This window comes from Entelurus aequoreus, linkage group LG01, assembly GCF_033978785.1.
Source record: "Entelurus aequoreus isolate RoL-2023_Sb linkage group LG01, RoL_Eaeq_v1.1, whole genome shotgun sequence".
Lineage (NCBI taxonomy): Eukaryota > Metazoa > Chordata > Actinopteri > Syngnathiformes > Syngnathidae > Entelurus > Entelurus aequoreus.
In genome coordinates, this window is record NC_084731.1 from 46,320,682 (window position 1) to 46,342,161 (window position 21,480).

General features: G+C 40.7%; 1 protein-coding gene across 3 annotated transcripts in view; it reads right to left on the reverse strand.

Annotated features, from left to right (window-relative positions):
- tmcc1b (transmembrane and coiled-coil domain family 1b) overlaps positions 1 to 21,480 on the reverse strand; it is a 72,531-nt gene that overhangs the window by 33,707 nt on the left and 17,344 nt on the right. For 2 of the 3 annotated variants that reach the window (XM_062052794.1, XM_062052787.1), the window contains exons 3-7: positions 19,084 to 19,127; positions 17,852 to 18,583; positions 15,604 to 16,023; positions 7,200 to 7,687; positions 6,987 to 7,122 (exon numbers count right to left, since the gene is read on the reverse strand). In XM_062052794.1, the coding sequence (XP_061908778.1) occupies positions 6,987 to 7,122; positions 7,200 to 7,687; positions 15,604 to 16,023; positions 17,852 to 18,460 (1,653 nt within the window). In that variant the 5' untranslated portion in view covers positions 18,461 to 18,583; positions 19,084 to 19,127. Of the gene's footprint in view, positions 1 to 5,836; positions 6,194 to 6,986; positions 7,123 to 7,199; positions 7,688 to 15,603; positions 16,024 to 17,851; positions 18,584 to 19,083; positions 19,128 to 21,480 lie in introns of those variants that run through there. The other variant, XM_062052803.1, reaches the window with a different exon arrangement.

Consider the following 21,480-nt stretch of genomic DNA (forward strand, 5'->3'; position numbering starts at 1 on the left):
CTGGGATTATATTCCCAGTTTTGATCTCGGACGTCTGGTCACTTATAGCGTATAAGAATATTATATTACTGTCAAGCAAACTATGAATAATAAAAACGCCAAAACATGTGTCCGTTATCATAGCTACACGTATGACAAAAAAACGCGTGAAAATCAGTGGTATTCAGTGAGGTAAGATGAATTAAATTTGCTGACAGTTCATTGCTCCTGCCAAATGAATTGCACTGAGTGGAGCAGATCACCACTCCAAGATGGCGGCTCCGCGTCTCGTCTGCGCCAGTAGGCAGTAGCGCCCAATGCTGCGTACCCTTATAAGATGTCTATGGTTACAACGTTAGCAGTGAGTTTACAGCCTCACTGATTTAACTACATAGCAAATAAAAGTCATGTTACTTAGCCAATAAACGTTATCTTACATTCAAAACTTACCCTTCTTTGTGCAACTTCAAATGTCGAACGAAGTTGGAAGTTGTTGCGTCTCCGTCTGTAATATTCGAACTGCGTGATTTGCATACGGCAATTCGTTTTTTGTTGACCAAGTCGTAGTTTTTATACCCGAACGAAACCAACTTTGGCATAAATGTTTCTCACTGCCGCGTTGTTTGACAGCTCTTCTTCATTGGTTGTCCTGCAATTTGATTGGATTAATGCTGTGGGATGAAAACAACGTAGATCTAATTTGATTGGCTGTTGTACTGAGAGCACACACGCTGACACACACAACACGCTGATAGACACAGACGTAGAAAATGAAAGATATGGAGCGCTTCTGAATAACTTTTTAAGGTTTGGGTTTTGGGGAAAGTAGCAAGTCATGTCAAGTCAAAAGCCTCAAGTCCAAGTGAAGTCACAAGTCATTGATGTTAAAGTCTAAGTCGAGTTGCAAGTCTCTTTACAAGTCGAGTCTAAAGTCATCAAATTCATGACTCGAGTCTGACTCGAGTCCAAGTCATGTGACTCGAGTCCACACCTCTGGTAATTACACATCAAAACCCTGCGGCTTATAGTCGGGTGCGGCTTATATATGGAGCAATCTGTATTTTCCCTTAAATTTAGCTGGTGCGGCTTATAGTCAGGTGCGGCTTATAGTCCGGAAATTACGGTACATTTTATGTCTTGAATAAAAAGACAGCAAAGCTTTCATACACTCACAAAAAAAAAAGAGTGTAAAATCCATGTTAATACCAGGGATGCTTTTATTTTTACGCTTACTTTGCACTGGACGGAAGAGTCGCTGTAATTTAGTGTGCCCCCATTTGTGCCACCCCAAATTTCAATGTATCTAGAGGCAAGCAGTTGCTAGCCTCGATTTTATTAACAACCAGATTAAAAAATAAAACAATTTGTTTTTATAGCTGGGTTGCAATCACATGACCTCAAGGCACACTCGGGTTTCAGGCCATGGTAACTCGAGGCTACTGTTTATTTAACTGAATCCGTGCAGATTTGGGCGTATTTTGAAAGGGAATTTTTTTTTTTTTTTTAATGGGATGGAGTGGAAGAAATATACTTAACATTTTTTTTAACCATTTATCATCACCAAGAGGTTACTGTTACCTCACTTCATTTGACATTTACGGTATTTAGAGAAGAAAAGATTGAAGGCATGTCTTTACATCTGTGGGGTCCACAAATTAAGCATTGATCCGTGAAAGACAATGTATTTGATTGACATAGCGAGTGCGGTGCTGCTGTGATCGTGACGCTAATGAGAAAAAGGAAAAGTGTGTTTGAAGTTGATTTCCTGCTACAAATATTAGTCTCATCTACAATTCATGTCTGCAGTTTTTATGCTGTGAAGTTCAAATGTTGAAATTATTTAGCTATACGTGTCCCTGTTGTTCAGCAAGATTCAGTGTATGCTGTTGAGCCTACGATAGTTTTATTCATCTAGTTTATCAATACTATTATAGGGATATTTTCTTGATGCTAATAAATATAACGAAAAACGCTATAATGTGATCATCTGTGTCAGATAAAGCACTTTTCTTTCCTGCACAACAACTAAGCCTTTAGTTTCTGTTATGAAAATCGACAACAAAATATGGTGGATTGGACCAACAATCACAATATTTATTACTAGGACTTAACATGACGTTAGCTTATTTGCACAACCAGGTCTTATAGTAGTTAGAACAAAAACTAATGTGATCTATTGTCATTTCTTTACGTTTAATTCTGCTATCAAACCCTACTAATATAACTCTATTGCATCACATAAAGTTTCTCAAACAAATCAAATGTTCAAACAAAGGTTTTCCAAAGTGATCGCTACAGACACAAGCGGTCCAATTCCACTAATGATGAAAGTGATATTTTTAAGAGCCATTTCCTTTGACGCACTTTCATTTTTACCTTTATGAACCACTTCATTCAGGACTCTATGAAAGCTATTTCCTATCGCTCGATTGAAACAGCCAAGAACTGAACAGCAATATAGCATTTTCTGATCAAACTCTACACTCACTCTCACTTGAAGAAAAGAAAGAAGAAAAACAGACGTGACATCGTATGCAACCCAGCTGTAGTGATCAGGGTTCCCCCTTAAAGTAACTGAAAGTGGTGCTCCGCCACGGCAATTTTTATTACCACCACACCTTAAAAATAAGGTCATTTTTTTACTTGTAAACAAGGTAAAGTAATATAATATAGTGTAGCCCCAAAAAGAAATCACACCAAGGCCGACGCTATTTTTTAACTTTTATTACCAATCTTATGATAACAAACGGCACACATCCAACAGGTTTTACTTCCTGTGCAATCACTTATGTCTTGTGAGTCTGCGCTTTCTCGGACACACAACAACACTTCCACATTCTCCGCCAATCATCTTTAGGGCACAGATGGTGTGTTTGTAAACATGGAAAAACATCAAATCCAAACCACACGAACATAAAACATTAACATTAGCAGGTTGTTACAGTATGAATGAATATGTATAGCCTGTTGTTTGAGCACTATTGACAAGAGCTGTACCGAAAACAAAAAAAGAGTTTGATCACCGAAAAAAAAACTGCGTTACCGAAAGCGGATGTAAACAAAACGTACGCTATTGTCTGGAGCGTTGTCAGCATGTCTGCAATGCGGACGTAATTTTATTATATATAGCCTATATACCCGCGGACTGCTATCTACAAAATGTGCAAGTATTAAGAGGACAGTGGCAGCTTTTAAAGAGAGAAAGTCCAGCTGGAGCAACAACGCCAAGCAAGTGTGACGTCATGGTAGCTGCAGCTTTCTTCCTTTGACAGGGACATGGAGGGACAGAAGTTAAGAGTCTCTAAACACGACTACAGTCTATAATACCACCTAAATAAATGCTAGATTTGTTGCTAGTTGTTTTTAATTTTAAAAAAGTCATTAAAAGTCTATAAGCACTTGAAAAAATCTCAATAAAGTACATTGTAAAAAAAGCAGCAAAAATGTAAAATATGGTAAAACGATAAAGAAAATGTTAATACTAATTCATAACAGATTTGTTTTAAATGTATGTATACATTTTTGAGCCTTAAGGAAAAAAAGTTAAAGTACCAATGATTGTCACACACACACTGGGTGTGGCGAAATTATTCTCTGCATTTGACCCATCACCCTTGATCATCCCCTGGGAGGTGAGGGGAGCAGTGAGCAGCAGCGGTGGCCGCGCCCAGGAATAATTTTTGGTGATTCAACCCCCAATTCCAGCCCTTGATGCTGAGTGCCAAGCAGGGAGGCAACGGGTCCCATTTTTATAGTCTTTGAACTCACGACAATTACTCGATGACGTCATGGTGACCACGGCCATAAACACGCCGCTACCGCCACAGGTATCTTGTCAGTCTAGGGGAAACCCTGGTGATGCACCAATAAGTCCATCTTTAATAATTAATTTCACCAATTAATGTTTAATTTGTGGACCCCTCAGATGTAAAGACATGATGTGCCTTCAATCTTTTCCTCCATAAATAGCATGAGTGTCAAATGAAGTGAGGTCGTAGCGAGCAGTAACATCTTTGTGATGATAAATGGTTTAAATCTTTTGAAAATATTTTTTTTCTTAAGAGTGTAAAAATCTACTCCATCCCATTTTAAATATTTTTTTCATGATCGCATTTTATATTTGCCTCTAAACCTTTCAAAATACGCCCAAATCTGCACTGATTCAGGTAAGTAAAAAGTAGCCTAATAGGGCTCTAGACCATCGGCTGAAACCCGGAAGTGCCTCTAGGTCACGTGATTGCAACCCAGCTATTATGAGGAAAACTATGTTTAAAACAGAAGGGATTTTCATTTGAAGATCGACAAACAGGAAGTGACAGGGGACTGCAGGTGGAGTTTGTGTGCAATGTGATTGAAGTATTGCAGCCTCAGATTAAGAATATGGTGGACCTGCTTTGTGCGGGACAGTCTCACATTTTCATGACTTCTCACACGTCCCGCAAATTGACACATCCGCATTGCTAACAGTCGGCCTCTCGTTTTGAAATGTGTGTTTTTTTGTACGGGTATTCGTATATTTTATGGCTCCCATAAAGCCATCATAAAACAGCCAACAATGCTACATTTAAATGTCATGCTAACGTTGAGGAACTACTTTTAACTATTTTGCCAACTTTGACATTTAATTTAGATCAGGAGATGGCGAAAAAGATAAAAAAAGACGCTTGTTTGCACCCACCTTCTTTTTTTTTTTTACCTACATGAAAGTTATGATTATTTCTTCATCTAAACAGGAAGATATAAACATCCCATCAGTCAGCATCCCAGTGAGAGCATACATTCTACAGTAAGTAATTGTTTTATTGTGCTCATAGTTTGTATTTCTTGTTTAGCACTTAATAGTCTACTTACTGGATCTGTTTAGCACACAGCTTCTCAAATATGTAGCTCATCATCCTTGTATTCAGGCTCAGCAATATAAGGTTCTGGATCATCATTTGTCGTAAAGTAGTCACTGTTGGCTCTTGGGAAGGCGGCCATGATTAGTAGTAGTAGTTATTGTTGAATGAAATAGCATGTATGCTTAAAATGACCAAAATACTTAAACAATGACATGTTATTTTTAATGTGCCTGTTACTACATTACATATATACTTACAGTGTGTATATAAAACTTTGATGGAGGCTTTTGGATGTTTTTTAGAGCACTTTATTGGCAGATCATAGCAAATCCATTGTTAGCTGACTCTTGCTAGCGTTTATTTACAAGTTAGAAAGCACAAAACAAGAAAAACATATGGGTTCTTGTAATAATACGGATTCTAAATGATATGCTTCCAAAAAAATGCAGTTTCCCTTGAATTTAAAGTGGATTGGTAATTGTTTTTGGCAACACCTAGTGGCCACAATAATTCATAAAGTTAAGCCCATAATGCAGTAAGTTGAATGATGCAGACGCATTTGTTACTGGATACTTTCTAATACGCTTCTGCCTCAGAGACTTTGTATGTGTTAAAAAGATGCAACTACAATTATTTGATACTTGTTTATATTGACAAATGTGCTGTTTAAGACTTCAATGAAGGACACTTATTACATATGTCTAACTTGTGTGCTATTGTGTGCTTAGCTGTTGTGTAGCTGATAGCTCCTAGTAGCCAAAATAACTTGAAAATAGAAGAAAAGACCAACCTTGTGTGCTTATTGGAGGACTTTTAGTTAACGGGCTGCCCAGCTTTGCACAAGTGAATGCGCTGCAGGGCTGCTTGTATTTTAGATACAAGTTCAATAATTACGTTTTTGCTGATATTTGACCGATAATACCGTATTTTTCGGATTATAAATCGCTCCGGAGTATACGTCGCACCGGCCGAAAATGCATAATAAAGAAGGAAAAAAACATATATACGTCGCATTTTTGGGGGAAATTTATTTGATAAAACCCAACACCAAGAATAGACATTTGAAAGGCAATTTAAAATAAATAAAGAATAGTGAACAACAGGCTGAATAAGTGTACGTTATATGACGCATAAATAACCAACCGAGAACGTGCCTGGTATGTTAACGTAACATATTATGGTAAGAGTCATTCAAATAACTATAACATATAGAACATGCTATACGTTTACCAAACAATCTGTCACCCCTGATGGCTAAATCCCATGAAATCTTCTTCCTCGTTGTTGCTCCTGGTATGCGCCGCTAGCGTCCTTTCTTTCTGCTGCTCAATCGCCGTTTTCTGCTGCATATTTCACTACGTCCAGCTTGTAATCTGCAGTATAGGATTTCCTTTTCAGTGCCATTTTTGTTCAGTTTTTATAAGTTACCGCCAATATAGAAATGATCCACTTTAATAGCTACGGCAGTAGCATATAGCAGTTAGCATCCCATGACCCACAATGCACTTCTGCCATGACCCTCCCCCGTCGAATTCTTATTGGTTGACGTGTGTGTGACATTTTGCTTCGTCTCTTCCGTGAATTAGATAAATAATATTATTTGATATTTTACGGTAATGTGTTAATAATTTCACACATAAGTCGCTCCGGAGTATACGTCGCACCCCCGGCCAAACTATGAAAAAAACTGCGATTTATAATCCGAAAAATACGGTAATACAGAATTGGGACATTCCTTATAATACAAAAAAATGGTGAACTGTAACTTGAGTTGTTGGGACAAAGATGGGTTGTCGACATGAACTTGTTTTATTGTGACGTCATTGCTGTATGTTAACTTGATGATGTCACTTCTTATCTTGTAGAACAAGTCCAACCTTTGACAGGCGATGACACTACTTGTACTTTTATGGCTAAGAGAGTGTGACTAACAGTATGACACATGAGTATGTGAGCAGCGACACAATGAGACAGGGTGTGTTTAGCGAGGGCAGAGTCAGTATCAAGAGTGTGTGTGTGCGTGCGTGTGTGTGTGTGTGTGTGTGTGTGTGTGTGTGTGTGTGTGTGTGTGTGTGTGTGTGTGTGTGTGTGTGTGTGTGTGTGTGTGTGTGTGTGTGTGTGTGTGTGTGTGTGTGTGTGTGTGTGTGTGGGTGTGTGTGTGTTCACCTGAATGTCTCTGGCTCGCTCATAAGACTGGTAAGCGATCTTCTCCTCCATGCTGGCTAGTTCCTGTTTCAAGTTGAGTATTTCATTCTGGTGCAGCTCGGTCAGGTCGTTGAGCTGCTCTTCCAAGCGTTCACACCTGCAGGAACAACAACAACAACAACAACAAGCGGTTAGCAAGCATGCACGATGAGCTACTCCAGAGGCTCTCTTTACCTGAATCGCTCCTCCTGCAGGGCCTCCATGATCATTGTGTAGTCCCGCTGATAGTGCGACTTTAAAGTCTCAAAGGACTCCTCAAGTCGTCCCTGGTTGTCCCGCAGCTCTTGGAGCTCGTGGAGTAGAGCCTCAAAGCCCGATGCCTGCGAAGGATCAAGCGTGTTCCCCCTGGAGCTCGGGGGCCCCATCAGACATCCCGTGATGCTGTTGGGCCCTGCGGAACCAGAGGTAGCACTGGAACAGTCGTCCTCACTGCCGTACTTTGGACTGGACTGCATCTGCCCCGTAGGGAGGGTCCTTATCCCCCCGGGGCCGACCACACCCTCGTCCCCTTGGGTCTCATCCAGAGAGTCTTTTAGCGCTGTGATGTTGTCGGCGCTGCCAAACTTGTTGCGGATGAGAAACGCGAATTCTCTGGGCTTGGACACCACAGCTCCAGCTGCTGAATGAGTGGCTTGGGAAATGGTGGAGAGGCCGCCGGTCACCTGGAGTAGACGAGGACCGCTCGTTAGCAGCCTTGCAAGAACAGAGCATGTGTCTCAAACGGAAAAATGTGTTTTCACTCATAGCGGGCATTTGGAGCACCACAAATAGACGTGGCACTACTTGCTGGCCCTCACTCATACATCTGTGTCGAGTGTAGGGCTGGGCGATATATTGAGTGTGTAAGATGTATTGATATATTTTTAAACAAGATATGAATTAAGAAAATACCGTAATATCGATATAATTTATTTCATGTTAAAATGACCAAACGCTGCTTATTTGTTGTGTTCCTTGTTCTTCTTCGCTCCCCACTCCCTCTCAACACTAAACCCCTCCCCTTCCTCCTTCCAAGACATGCTTGCACGTATAAGAACATCCATGATTGGTTGGTTGTTTACTATGATGAGTCACAATAGGTTGAGATTAGAGCAAAACATTACGGACTGGCCAATCAGAGGCAAGATAGGGTGGGTCATGGAACCAGGAAGGGAAATCATCAGAAATGACGACGAGAGAGTCGTAGAAGAGAAGAGCGATTGTTATATTAAAAAAAATAGTGGAAGATGGCAGAGGGATTCTCTTCTTTAGAGGTTTCTTTTAGCGATGTAGACCACGTCCAGGAAACCCACGTATACTTGGCCACATTTGGACAAATGTATGCGTCTGGATAAAACATTCATTTGAGTTGTTTACCATGTAAGCCCAAATCCAAACTGTTCTCCAGTTGCATATTTCGCACGAGAAATGCTGCCAAAAATGTACGCCGAAGTGAGGAAAATCATAGCAATTAAGTCAAGTCACTTGCTTGGTGCTGACCAGAACTGTATGTGTGTGACAGTCCATTACATCGTCGACTGGAAATTAAAAAGTGCCTCCCTGCAAATGTATTTTTTATCCGAGGCTGACACATTTTGTATTATTTGCACAGCTATGTTATTTATTTTACTTAGAAAGAATATTTTTCTATTTTATTTATGTTATGTAATTCTGTGCTACTTAAACATTTTATTTTCTGTGCTGTTAATACTCATCTCGACTAAGTGGGTTAATAAAAGTGCCACTGACTGTTTACAGTACAGTTGTCATTCACTTCAATTTCACTGAATATCGCTCAAAAATTCATATCTTTTTTGTATATTTTCACCGGAAAATATATCGAGATATATATCGAATATCGAGTTTAAGTAAAAATATATCGAGATATACTTTTTCGTCAATATCGCCCAGCCCGAGTAGTCATCAAACTGCTTCTTAACACACCTCATACGTGCATAGTCTGCCAGAGAGTAAGAGTAAATTTCAGTTTTATGCTCCTAAAATCTGGAATATTCTTCCCAAAGATGTGAGACGGGCCCCAACAATGGCAATGTTCAAATCCAGCCTGAAAACACTTAACTGTGCATAAGAAAACTGAAAGGGTTTTATCTACAGTATTTGATAGCTTTTTAAAGACCTACTGAAATGAATTTTTTTTATTTAAACGGGGATAGCAGATCTATTCTATGTGTCATACTTGATCATTTCGCGATATTGCCATATTTTTGCTGAAAGGATTTAGTATAGAACAACGACGATAAAGATTGCAACTTTTGGTATCTGATAAAAAAAAGGCTTGCCCCTACCGGAAGTAGCGTGACGTAGTCAGTTGAACATATACGCAAAGTTCCCTATTGTTTACAATGATGGCCGCATGAAGTGAGAGAGATTCGGACCGAGAAAGCGACAATTTCCCCATTAATTTGAGCGAGGATGAAAGATTTGTGGATGAGTAAAGTGCAAGTGAAGGACTAGTGGGGAGTTGAAGCTATTCAGATAGGGAAGATGCTGTGAGAGCCGGGGGTGACCTGATATTCAGCTGGGAATGACTACAACAGTAAATAAACACAAGACATATATATACTCTATTAGCCACAACACAACCAGGCTTATATTTAACATGCCACAAATTAATCCTGCATAAAAACACCTGCGTGTTTGTTATGCTAGCTCCTAGCTCCTCTGCTAGCTCCTAGCTCCATAGAACACGCCAATACAATTCAAACACCTGATCAACACACACAATCACTCAGCCCAAAAGACCGTTCACCTAACCCAAGGTTCATAAAGCTTATATATTTTTTAAAAGTTACGTACGTGACGCGCACATACGGTCAAGTTATCAAATGTTTAGCAGCCAAGGCTGCATACTCACGGTACCTGATATTCAGCTGGGAATGACTACAACAGTAAATAAACACAAGACATATATATACTCTATTAGCCACAACACAACCAGGCTTATATTTAATATGCCACAAATTAATCCTGCATAATAACACCTGCGTGTTTGTTATGCTAGCTCCTAGCTCCTCTGCTAGCTCCTAGCTCCATAGAACACGCCAATACAATTCAAACACCTGATCAACACACACAATCACTCAGCCCAAAAGACCGTTCACCTAACCCAAGGTTCATAAAGCTTATATATTTTTAAAAAGTTACGTACGTGACGCGCACGTACTGTACGGTACGTGTTATGCTAGCTCCTACCTCCTATGCTAGCTCCTAGCTCCATAGAACACGCCAATACAATTCAAACACCTGATCAACACACACAATCACTCTGCCCAAAAGACCGTTCACCTAACCCAAGGTTCATAAAGCTTATATATTTAAAAAAAGTTACGTACATACGCAAAAAAAAGTTGCGCACATACGGTCAAGCGATCAAATGTTTAGAAGCCAAAGCTGCATACTCACAGTAGCACGTCTGCGTCTTTGTCATCCAAATCAAAGTAATCCTGGTAAGAGTCTGTGTTGTCCCAGTTCTCTACAGGCGTCTGTGTATCGAAGTCAAAAGTCCTCCTGGTTAGAGTCTCTGTTATCCGAGTTCTTCCATCTTGACTGCATCTTTCGGGAATGTGGCTGACTACGTTCGAAAAATACGTCCATTTCGCACCGACAACTTTCTTCTTTGCTTGCTCAGCTTCCTTCTCCATAATGCAATGAACATGATTGAAACAGATTCACGAACACAGATGTCCAGAATACTGTGGAATTATGAAATGAAAACAGAGCTTTTTCGTATTGGCTTCAATGTGGAAGGCATACCCGTGTTCGCCGGTCTACGTCACGCGCATACGTCATCCTCAGAGGCGTTTCGAACCGGAAGTTTAGCGGCAAATTTAAAATGTCACTCTTTATAAGTTAACCCGGCCGTATTGGCATGTGTTATAATGTTAAGATTTCATCATTGATATATAAACTATCAGACTGCGTGGTCGGTAGTAGTGGGTTTCAGTAGGCCTTTAACTAATCACGATTGTTTTTATGATTATATTTTCTGATTTTAATTTGAATTATTTTTCCTTCTTTTAATTTTCTGTAAAGCACATTGAATTGCCTTGTGTACGAATTGTGCTCCATAAAGAAAATTGCCTTGCCTAAAAAGACATAGCTGAAGGGCTCAATGTTAGCGACTTTGCCGCTATATTTAGTGAGTAATCAGAACCCTCTAGATACACTTTCTTGGGGGAAAAACTTTTGAAGATTGAGATAGAAAGCACGAATCGCTCTTCTCAACGAGCAGTGGGTGCTGCTGTGGGCCCCTGCTACATCTACACTCAGACTGCTGCGTCTTGTTTGTGACATAAAACAACAGCAAAAAAATAAGCAACAGAAGAAAGTTTATATAAGAGATAATCCCTCTTTTATCGCTGTCAATTAGTTCTGGGTCTGAACATGGTGAATTCATTTCTGCAAAGCAGGAATTATTCACCATAAATTGAATATTTTCTTCCGTAAATGGAAGAAGTTTAGAACCACTAGGATTCTTCCTAGATCTGGTCGGTCGTCTAAACTGAGCGATCCGGGGGAAAGGCCCTAGTCAAGGAGGTGACCAAGAACCTGATGGTCACTCTCTCAAAGCTGCAACCTTCCTCTGTGGATAAAGAAGAACCTTTGAGAAGGACAACCATCTCTGCAGCAATCCACCAATCAGGTGGTGTATTGTGGCCAGATGGAAGCCATTCCTTAATAATAAAAAAAAAGGTCATGCAAGCCTGCCCGGAGTTTACCAAAATGCACCTGAAAGACTAACTATGAGAAACAAGAATCGCTGGTCTAATGAGACAAAAATGTAACTCTTTGGCGTAAATGCCAGACGTCATGTTTGGTGAAAACCAGGCACAGCTCATCACCAGGCCAATACCATCTCTACAGTGAAGAATGTTGGTGGAAGTATCATCCTGTGGGGATTTTTTTCAGCGGGGAACTGGGATACTAGTCAGGATAGAGGGAAAGATGAATGCAGCAATGTACAGAGACATCCTGGATGAAAACCTGATCCAAAGCGATCTTGAACTAAGACTGGGGCAACGGTTTATCAAAGGAATGGCTTCAGGACAACTCTGTAAATATACTTGAGTGGCCCAGCCAGAGCCCAGACTTGAATCCGATTGAACATCTCCAGAGAGATCTGCAAATGGCTGCGTACCAACGCTTTCAACTCAACCTGCTGGAGCTTGAGAGGGGCTGCAAAGAGGAATGGGCAAAACTAACCCAAGATAGATGTGCCACGCTTGTGGCATCATATTCAAAAAGCCTTGAGGCTGTAATTGCTGCCAAAGATGCATCAACAAAGTATTGAGCAAAGTCTGTGAATACTTATGTACATGTACAAAAAACGTTTTCATTTTGAGGTAGTGTTGTAACGATACCAATATTTTGGTACCGGTGCTAAAATTATTTAGATACTTTTCTAAATAAAGGGGACCACAAAAAATTGCATTATTGGCTTTATTTTTAACAAAAAATCTTAAGAGTACATTAAACATATGTTTCTTATTGCAGTTAAGTCCTTAAATAAAATAGTGAACATACTAGACAACTTGTCTTTTATTAGTAAGTAAACAAACAAAGGCTCCTAATTAGTCTGCTGTCATATGCAGTAACATATTGTGTCATTTATCATTCTATTATTTTGTCAACATTATTAAAGGCCTACTGAAATGAATTTTTTTTATTTAAACAGGGATAGCAGATCTATTCTATGTGTCATACTTGATCATTTCGCGATATTGCCATATTTTTGCTGAAAGGATTTAGTATAGAACAACGACGATAAAGATTGCAACTTTTGGTATCTGATAAAAAAAAGGCTTGCCCCTACCGGAAGTAGCGTGACGTAGTCAGTTGAACATATACGCAAAGTTCCCTATTGTTTACAATGATGGCCGCATGAAGTGAGAGAGATTCGGACCGAGAAAGCGACAATTTCCCCATTAATTTGAGCGAGGATGAAAGATTTGTGGATGAGTAAAGTGCAAGTGAAGGACTAGTGGGGAGTTGAAGCTATTCAGATAGGGAAGATGCTGTGAGAGCCGGGGGTGACCTGATATTCAGCTGGGAATGACTACAACAGTAAATAAACACAAGACATATATATACTCTATTAGCCACAACACAACCAGGCTTATATTTAATATGCCACAAATTAATCCTGCATAAAAACACCTGCGTGTTTGTTACGCTAGCTCCTAGCTCCTCTGCTAGCTCCTAGCTCCATAGAACACGCCAATACAATTCAAACACCTGATCAACACACACAATCACTCAGCCCAAAAGACCGTTCACCTAACCCAAGGTTCATAAAGCTTATATATTTTTTAAAAGTTACGCACGTGACGCGCACATACGGTCAAGCTATCAAATGTTTAGCAGCCAAGGCTGCATACTCACGGTACCTGATATTCAGCTGGGAATGACTACAACAGTAAATAAACACAAGACATATATATACTCTATTAGCCACAACACAACCAGGCTTATATTTAATATGCCACTAATTAATCCTGCATAAAAACACCTGCGTGTTTGTTATGCTAGCTCCTATGCTAGCTCCTAGCTCCATAGAACACGCCAATACAATTCAAACACCTGATCAACACACACAATCACTCAGCCCAAAAGACCGTTCACCTAACCCAAGGTTCATAAAGCTTATATATTTTTAAAAAGTTACGTACATACGCAAAAAAAAGTTGCGCACATACGGTCAAGCGATCAAATGTTTAGAAGCCAAAGCTGCATACTCACAGTAGCACGTCTGCGTCTTTGTCATCCAAATCAAAGTAATCCTGGTAAGAGTCTGTGTTGTCCCAGTTCTCTACAGGCGTCTGTGTATCGAAGTCAAAAGTCCTCCTGGTTAGAGTCTCTGTTATCCGAGTTCTTCCATCTTGACTGCATCTTTCGGGAATGTAAACAAAGAAGCGCCGGCTGTGTACTGTTGTTGCTGACTACGTTCGAAAAATACGTCCATTTCGCACCGACAACTTTCTTCTTTGCTTGCTCAGCTTCCTTCTCCATAATGCAATGAACATGATTGCAACAGATTCACGAACACAGATGTCCAGAATACTGTGGAATTATGAAATGAAAATAGAGCTTTTTCGTATTGGCTTCAATGTGGAAGGCATAACCGTGTTCGCCGGGCTACGTCACGCGCATACGTCATCCTCAGAGGCGTTTCGAACCGGAAGTTTAGCGGCAAATTTAAAATGTCACTTTATAAGTTAACCCGGCCGTATTGGCATGTGTTATAATGTTAAGATTTCATCATTGATATATAAACTATCAGACTGCGTGGTCGGTAGTAGTGGGTTTCAGTAGGCCTTTAAGGACAAGTGGTAGAAAATGTATTATTAATCTAATTGTTCATTTACTGTTAATATCTGCTTACTTTCTCTTTTAACATGTTCTGTCTACACTTCTGTTAAAATGTAATAATCACTTATTCTTCTGTTGTTTGATACTTTACATTAGTTTTGGATGATAACACAAATTTGGGTATCAATCTGATACCAAGTAGTTACAGGATCATACATTGGTCATATTCAAAGTCCTCCTATGTCCAGGGACATATTTCCTGAGTTTATAAACATAATATACATTTAAAAAAACGAAAGAAGATGTTGTGATGCCAAAAAATATCTACGTAATCATAGTAGTATTGAATAGATACGTGCCTGTACTTGATATAATTACAGTGGATGTTAGGTGTAGATCCACCAATGGCGTTTGTTTACATTTTGATGCCGGTGAGCTACGGTGTGTAGTGAAACATGTTTAGCTATTCCTCGTCCTGCAGGGATGATACTTGTAAAAAACGTACTTTGTCACCATGGAGACCAGGAATAGTGATTTAGAAGTCGCTAAAATACTGCCAACGGCGGACGGACGTTAGCCGCTAGCCCTGTCTTGAAGCACCTCTTCCTGAGGGCGCTTCAGTGTTATAACTTTACCTTTATCATTAGTTTTTAAGCCAAAATGCGTCAGTTTTCCCTTTTCTGTCTACACACTGTGTCTGCTTGTAAGTACTCCGTGTTTGTGGGCTACCGAACATGATCTTCTGCTCGTAAACCAGCAATGTCACAACGTGACTTCGACGCGGGCGCGGAGGGGTGCGGGACCGGTACATTTCAGAGACGGTATAGTACCGAAAATTATGAATTAGTATCGCGGTACAGTACTAATACCAGTATATCGTACAACCCTATTTTGAGGACAAAAATGAATTTATTCCACTTCGGATTAACGCTGTAACAAAACGAGGAAACAGTAATGCACTGCTTGTACACTGTGTACTAATTCCCCATAACGCAAATCTTGACAGTGTAGTGCTGTTCCAAATCCATTACTGATGTTTCGTACTCATTTTGGAAATAACATTTCCCCGCTTCTCCTCCGAATTTGAATTTCAACACTCGAGTTAGTCCCTAACCTTCCGCACGCAACCAAGATCTCAGTGTGGCAAAGTAGGTAGTGCACCAATCGTGACAGCACAGGGCTTCCCAATTACTGCGCTGAGGACAGGTGTATTAGTCGTTTGGAGTAAATGACACTTTGACACTTTCCAAAAAATTTAACAAGTACATACCTTGGCGCCAACACCTTTGAGGCCCTGGTGCATGTCTCGCAAAACATCTTTGGGCTGACGCGGGATACCGTTGTGCTCCACCTCGCAAAGCTTGCGGTGATAGTTCTCCAGTTTCTTCTGCAGGTGCTGGATGGTCTGTGAGGACTTTTGGTTCTTCTTCTCAAACACCTGCTTGATCCGCACGCTCTGCAGCTTGTCCGCGTTGTTGGCCAGCTTCAGGTATTCGGCCACGTTGTCGTCACGCGCCGTCTGTTCGATTTTGATTTGCTCTGTGAGTTTGAGGATCTTCTGCTGGAGATGTGCAATGGCCTGCTTCGTGCGCTGGGGGTCCGGTGTGCTGTCGACCACGTCATAGCCGTCTGCGCTGCTGGAGATGGTATTGGGCGAGACGGCGGGGCCCGATCCGTCGTAACGATCCAGCTGTTAAAAGAGGACACAATGCTCTCACCTGAACTAACTGATAAAAAACACACTTTTAATAAAACAATCACATGACTTCTATTCATGTTACTCCAACTATCTATTCTGTCTTTTTAAGAGTGCTTTTCTCTTCCCTAATCAGGAAAAAAATCCCACTGCAAAGGAATGCTTTAGTTATTAAAAACTACAGTGGAACATCGATTTACAAACAGTTTATTGTACAAACTATTTGATTTTCGTACCACGGAATGATTAAAAATATGCTTTTGTTTACAACATTTTTGTAGGGTAGCGCAAAATAGACGATATTAATGATATCAATTTGACCGTCGATAGCTGTGTTCCGCAAATTTGACAGCAACAAGCGAACAAACACATCCTCAACGCAATGTAGCAGTAGCTAATGTCCCTTCACAGAACAAAGCCACTCTGAGGTTAGCAATCCTAATCTTAATGGTGGCAAATAAAACATGCTTCTTACAAGTATCATTATCACTGGAGGATGCAGAATAGCGAAACATGCTACACTACATACTGTAGGAGGATATGCTACAGCAACTTCAGAAACCTTCTTAAAAACGACAGGGTCACTGTTGGATTAAACCATCATCGACCGAGCTAATTTTAATATGGACCCTGAAATGAAACGCCACAAAGATGGGTGAATCTATGCAAATATCGACAGTAACAATACCAAGAATAATATAATTTGGTCAATACTACAGTATTTTTATTATTAAAAAATATATTTTAACGTTTTTGTTTACAAACTCCGGAAATAAGTCCCTGGACACAGGAGAACTTTAAAGGCAAAAACCAACATACTAAAATCAGAGCCAATAGTAGGAAATAATTTTAATATTTAATTGATATTGTTACATTACGATCCTTTGTTTTTGTCTGATGATAATTGTGATCAAAAATGTAAAGTATCAGTATCAGCTTTGGTATGACCAATACTACCGCTGTAACGACTGGGATTGATAAACAAATTTGTAGTATCGCCCAAAAGTAATGTTAAGTATCTAAACAACAGAATAATCAGTGCGTATTTTAACATAATTTATAAATATAATTATGTTATTAAAATAATACAGTTGGAAATATGTGTATGTTTGTTATTGCATACATCAGCAGCCAAATTAGGAGTCTTTGTAACCCGTTTTGAAATGTATTAATTATCATTTACATACCAAATAATATATGGCTATCCAGCCATCCATTTTCTACTGCTTGTCCCTTTCGGGGATTAAAGCAGGAGGATGCAATATACATTACAATATAGATTTTAGGCCGTATCACCCATCCCTACTATCTACTATGCTAAGTGTGACTTTGTGTGCTTTTTAAATATTGTTTTTTAGCCTTTCTACAACAATTTTCTATCTTAATGAGTCCAAAGAAGGCAATGGACATGCTATATATGTTTGACATACACTACTATTTTGTTAAGGATGTAACCCATTAACTATGTTTACATTGTTTCTTATGGGGAAATTTGCTTCAATATAGAAACTTTTTTGTTTAGACGGATATCACTAACCCTGTTCAAAACCAATTAGGTTGGTACATCAAAGTAATGAAAAATATCGTTTCATGAGCACTGTGTCGAAAAAATGGAGTGTGGCGAAAATAATGTGACTTGTTAATAGCAAAAGGTGTGTGGGTGTAAATAAATACGGTGACTTGATAGTGCTGACATTATCCATAAAAAAACAGAAAGGCGGTCTATTGTTTTCAAAATGGTACTTTTTGTTTGATTGGAAATGCCAAAAATGTCCTAAAAAACAAAGTGTGCAAAGCTCCGCTGCTTACAGCTCTGACTAACCTTGTCAGGCTCCTCAGTGGAGTGGTAGCCAGACGTGAGCAGCATGTCTGCCAGGGCGGGGCTGCTGGGCGTGTCCGTGGTGGAGGAGGAGCGAGGGCGCCCAGCCTGCAGCAGAGCCTCGTGGGCGCTGCGCCGGTGTATCTGGGGGCTACCTTTCTGAGGGGCATCCCCGGTGATCGCCACCTTGCTGCGGCGGCTTTGCAAGCTGGTGCCTCGCTTCATCATTGGCGGAGCACCGCGGATCTGCTGCAGGACGCGACTCAGAGCTGCGGGAGGGGCGGAAGCGGCAGGTCCGTCAGAGTCCGCAGAGAGAGCCGAGGGGGCCCGACTGTCCCCGCCTTCTGTGATGGTCTCGGCAGTGGGTTCGGGAGGAGGGGCGCCGCTGGCGCAGGACGCGGTTGTGTCTTGCGGGGACACAGAGGAGCGTCTGCGCTGCGGCTGGAAGAGTTGCTTCAGGCCATGGCCCAACGCTCCCATGTTCTCCAGGGCGTTGTGGGTGATTTTGGACAAACCATGCTCCGACTCTGACGCCCTCCTGCCGCCCTCCTGCTCTGCCCGGCCTCCTGAGTCCGCTTCCTCTGCACACTGCTCACTACAACCCTGATCCATTAGAAGCCTCCAGTGCTACTTGGGGGGTGCACGGGACTAGCTACGCAGCGTCGACACCCCCCCCTCCCAGTTGAACTTTTTGAGTAGGCATGCATCAGTGGCTTGGCTCAATGTCATGCTTGTCTACCACAAAAACAAAAAGAAATGATTGAAAAAAAATGGATTATAACATGCAGCAGTGAGTGTAAAACACAGGAAACAGAACAAAGTGGGTTGGTGCACAGACATCCACTGTTTTACTTCTTTGCCCTCCCAAAAATCTCAATCTCTAAATAATCTCTACAATGGCTGGCTCAGCACCAACCTCCTACAGCAAAAAGACAATATTTTTAAAAACAAAAAATTAGAGTGAGAACAGTTTCTGAAATGCTGAAGTTGAACAAATGATTTTTTGGCATTGCATTTCAGAAAGGATTCAAATGAGTGCGCTTGGATGGTGCAAACAAAAAACACACTATCGGTAAATGTAATTGCTGATCCGGCAGCCTCGTGTTTTATTTTCATCTCATGTTCAACAGCTTTTATGTAGGCCCAGGTCAAACATAATGGCTTACAGTAAAGGAAATATACTGAAATATTTGCAGTTAGGACAGTAAAAGTGATAAGTACAGTTGATTGCTTACCATGAGCGCAGCCTCTCCTCTTCTGGCTCACAGAGCACAAGTGGCTAAAGAAAAGAGAAAAATTATATAAATATACAAACATCTCAACATTTTAGTTGTTAATTCATCAATGTGTTTATAATTGTAGCAGTAGTTTGCCAAGTCTATTTTTGTTCTTGTCCCCAAAATCCCTTTGTTCAATATTAAAGGGGGTGTTTGCATGTTTGCTCAGTTATAGTTTTCAAACCAAAACATATAACGAACACCACCATTACCATAGGTGGTTGTTTTTTTTGTGTCAATATTTTTCACAATTACTAATTATATTTAATAAAAATTGCTTGTCGGGTCCAAGGAATTTGGCGTTCAGGCTTGGCACTCACCACTTTCTCGTCTACACGTACACGAGGGGTGCCAAAAAAATAAATAAAAAGATTTACATTCAAAACGAATTCTTATTTATTTCGATTTTAAATAGATTCTTAATTTTCAAAAATCTATTTTATTCTTAATTACAAAACATTTTTAAATCTATCCATCCATCCATTTCCTACCCATTGTCCCTCTCAGTTTTTTAAATGACGCTATTAGGCAATCTCCATGCTAACTCGCTGCACATACACGTCATACGTCAGTAACCAAATAGGTTTTGTAATCGTAATTTTAAATGTTTTATTAACTACTACACCCAATAATATACTGCAAGAATCAGTTTGAATCGAGACTCGTGTCTAATCGGGAATTGATTTTGAATGGAATAGTCACCCTGATATCGGAATCGGATCAAATCGTGAAGTGCCCAAAGTACACACAGGACATATACACACACAAAAGCAGGCCCAGAGAAGCAACTAAAAATCTGCATTCATGTTGTTGTTACGATAGGATACATATACATCCATCCATCCATTTTCTACCGCTTTTCCCTTTTGGGGTCGCGGGGGGTGCTGGAGCCTATCTCAGCTGCATTCGGGCGGAAGGCGGGGTACACCCTGGACAAGTCGCCACCTCATCGCAGGACCAACACAGACAGACAGACAACATTCACACACTAGGGCCAATTTAGTGTTGCCAATCAACCTATCCCCAGGTGCATGTTTTTGGATACATATACAGTTGTGGTCAAAAGTTTACATACACATGTGAAGGACATAATGTCATGGCTGTCTTGAGTTTCCAATAATTTCTACAACTCTTATTTTTTTGTGATAGAGTGATTGTAGCACATACTTGTTGGTCACAAAAAACATTCATGTAGTTTGGTTCTTTTATGAATTTATTATGGGTCTACTGAAAATGTGACCAAATCTGCTGGGTCAAAAGTATACATACAGCAACATACATTATCAATTTTGGTGAGGTAGAAAAGTTACAATCAAATCAAATTAGCTTCATGGCATGGCCTCTTAACTTCATGTGAGTGATTATGATTGACGACACTTGTTGACTTCTCTGAGCTCATTTAAATAGGGCTCATGTGATGCAGTCATTAGACTCAGTTACAAACGCGACAATGGGAAAGTCAAAAGAACTCAGCACAGATCTGAAAAAACTAATCATTGGATGAAGTGCTGGCTGTCCAGAGCCGGGACCCCGGGTGGACCACTAGCCTGTGCATCGGTTGGGGACATCTCTGCGCTGCTGACCCGTCTCCGCTCGGGATGGTTTCCTGTTGGCCCCGCTGTGGACTGGACTCTCGCTGATGTGTTGGATCCACTGTGGACTGGACTTTCACAATATTATGTCAGACCCACTCGACATCCGTTGCTTTCGGTCTCCCCTAGAGGGGGGGGTTACCCACATATGCGGTCCTCTCCAAGGTTTCTCAGTCATTCACCGACGTCCCACTGGGGTGAGTTTTTCCTTGCCCGTATGTGGGCTCTGTACCGAGGATGTCGTTGTGGCTTGTACAGCCCTTTGAGACACTTGTGATTTAGGGCTATATAAATAAACATTGATTGATTGATTGACTTGAACAAGTCAGGAACGTCACTTGGAGCCATTTCAAAGCAGCTTAAGGTCCCAAGAGCAACTGTGCAGACAATTGTTCGCAAGTATAAAGTGCATGGCACAGTTTTGTCACTGCCACGATCAAGAAGTAAACGAAAGCTATCACCTGCTGCTGAGAGAAAATTGGTCAGGATGATCAAGAGTCAACCAAGAACCCCCAAAAAGCAGGTCTGCAATGAATGGGAAGCTGCAGGAACACAAGTGTCAGTGTCCACAGTCAAGCGTGTTTTGCATCGCCATGGACTGAGAGGCTACCATGCAAGAAGGAAGCCCTTGCTCCGGAAGCGACACCTTAAGGCTCGTCTAAAGTTTGCTGCTGATCACATGGACACAGATAAGACCTTCTGAAGGAAAGTTCTGTGGTCAGATGAAACAAAAATGTTGCTGTTTGGCCACAATACCCAGCAA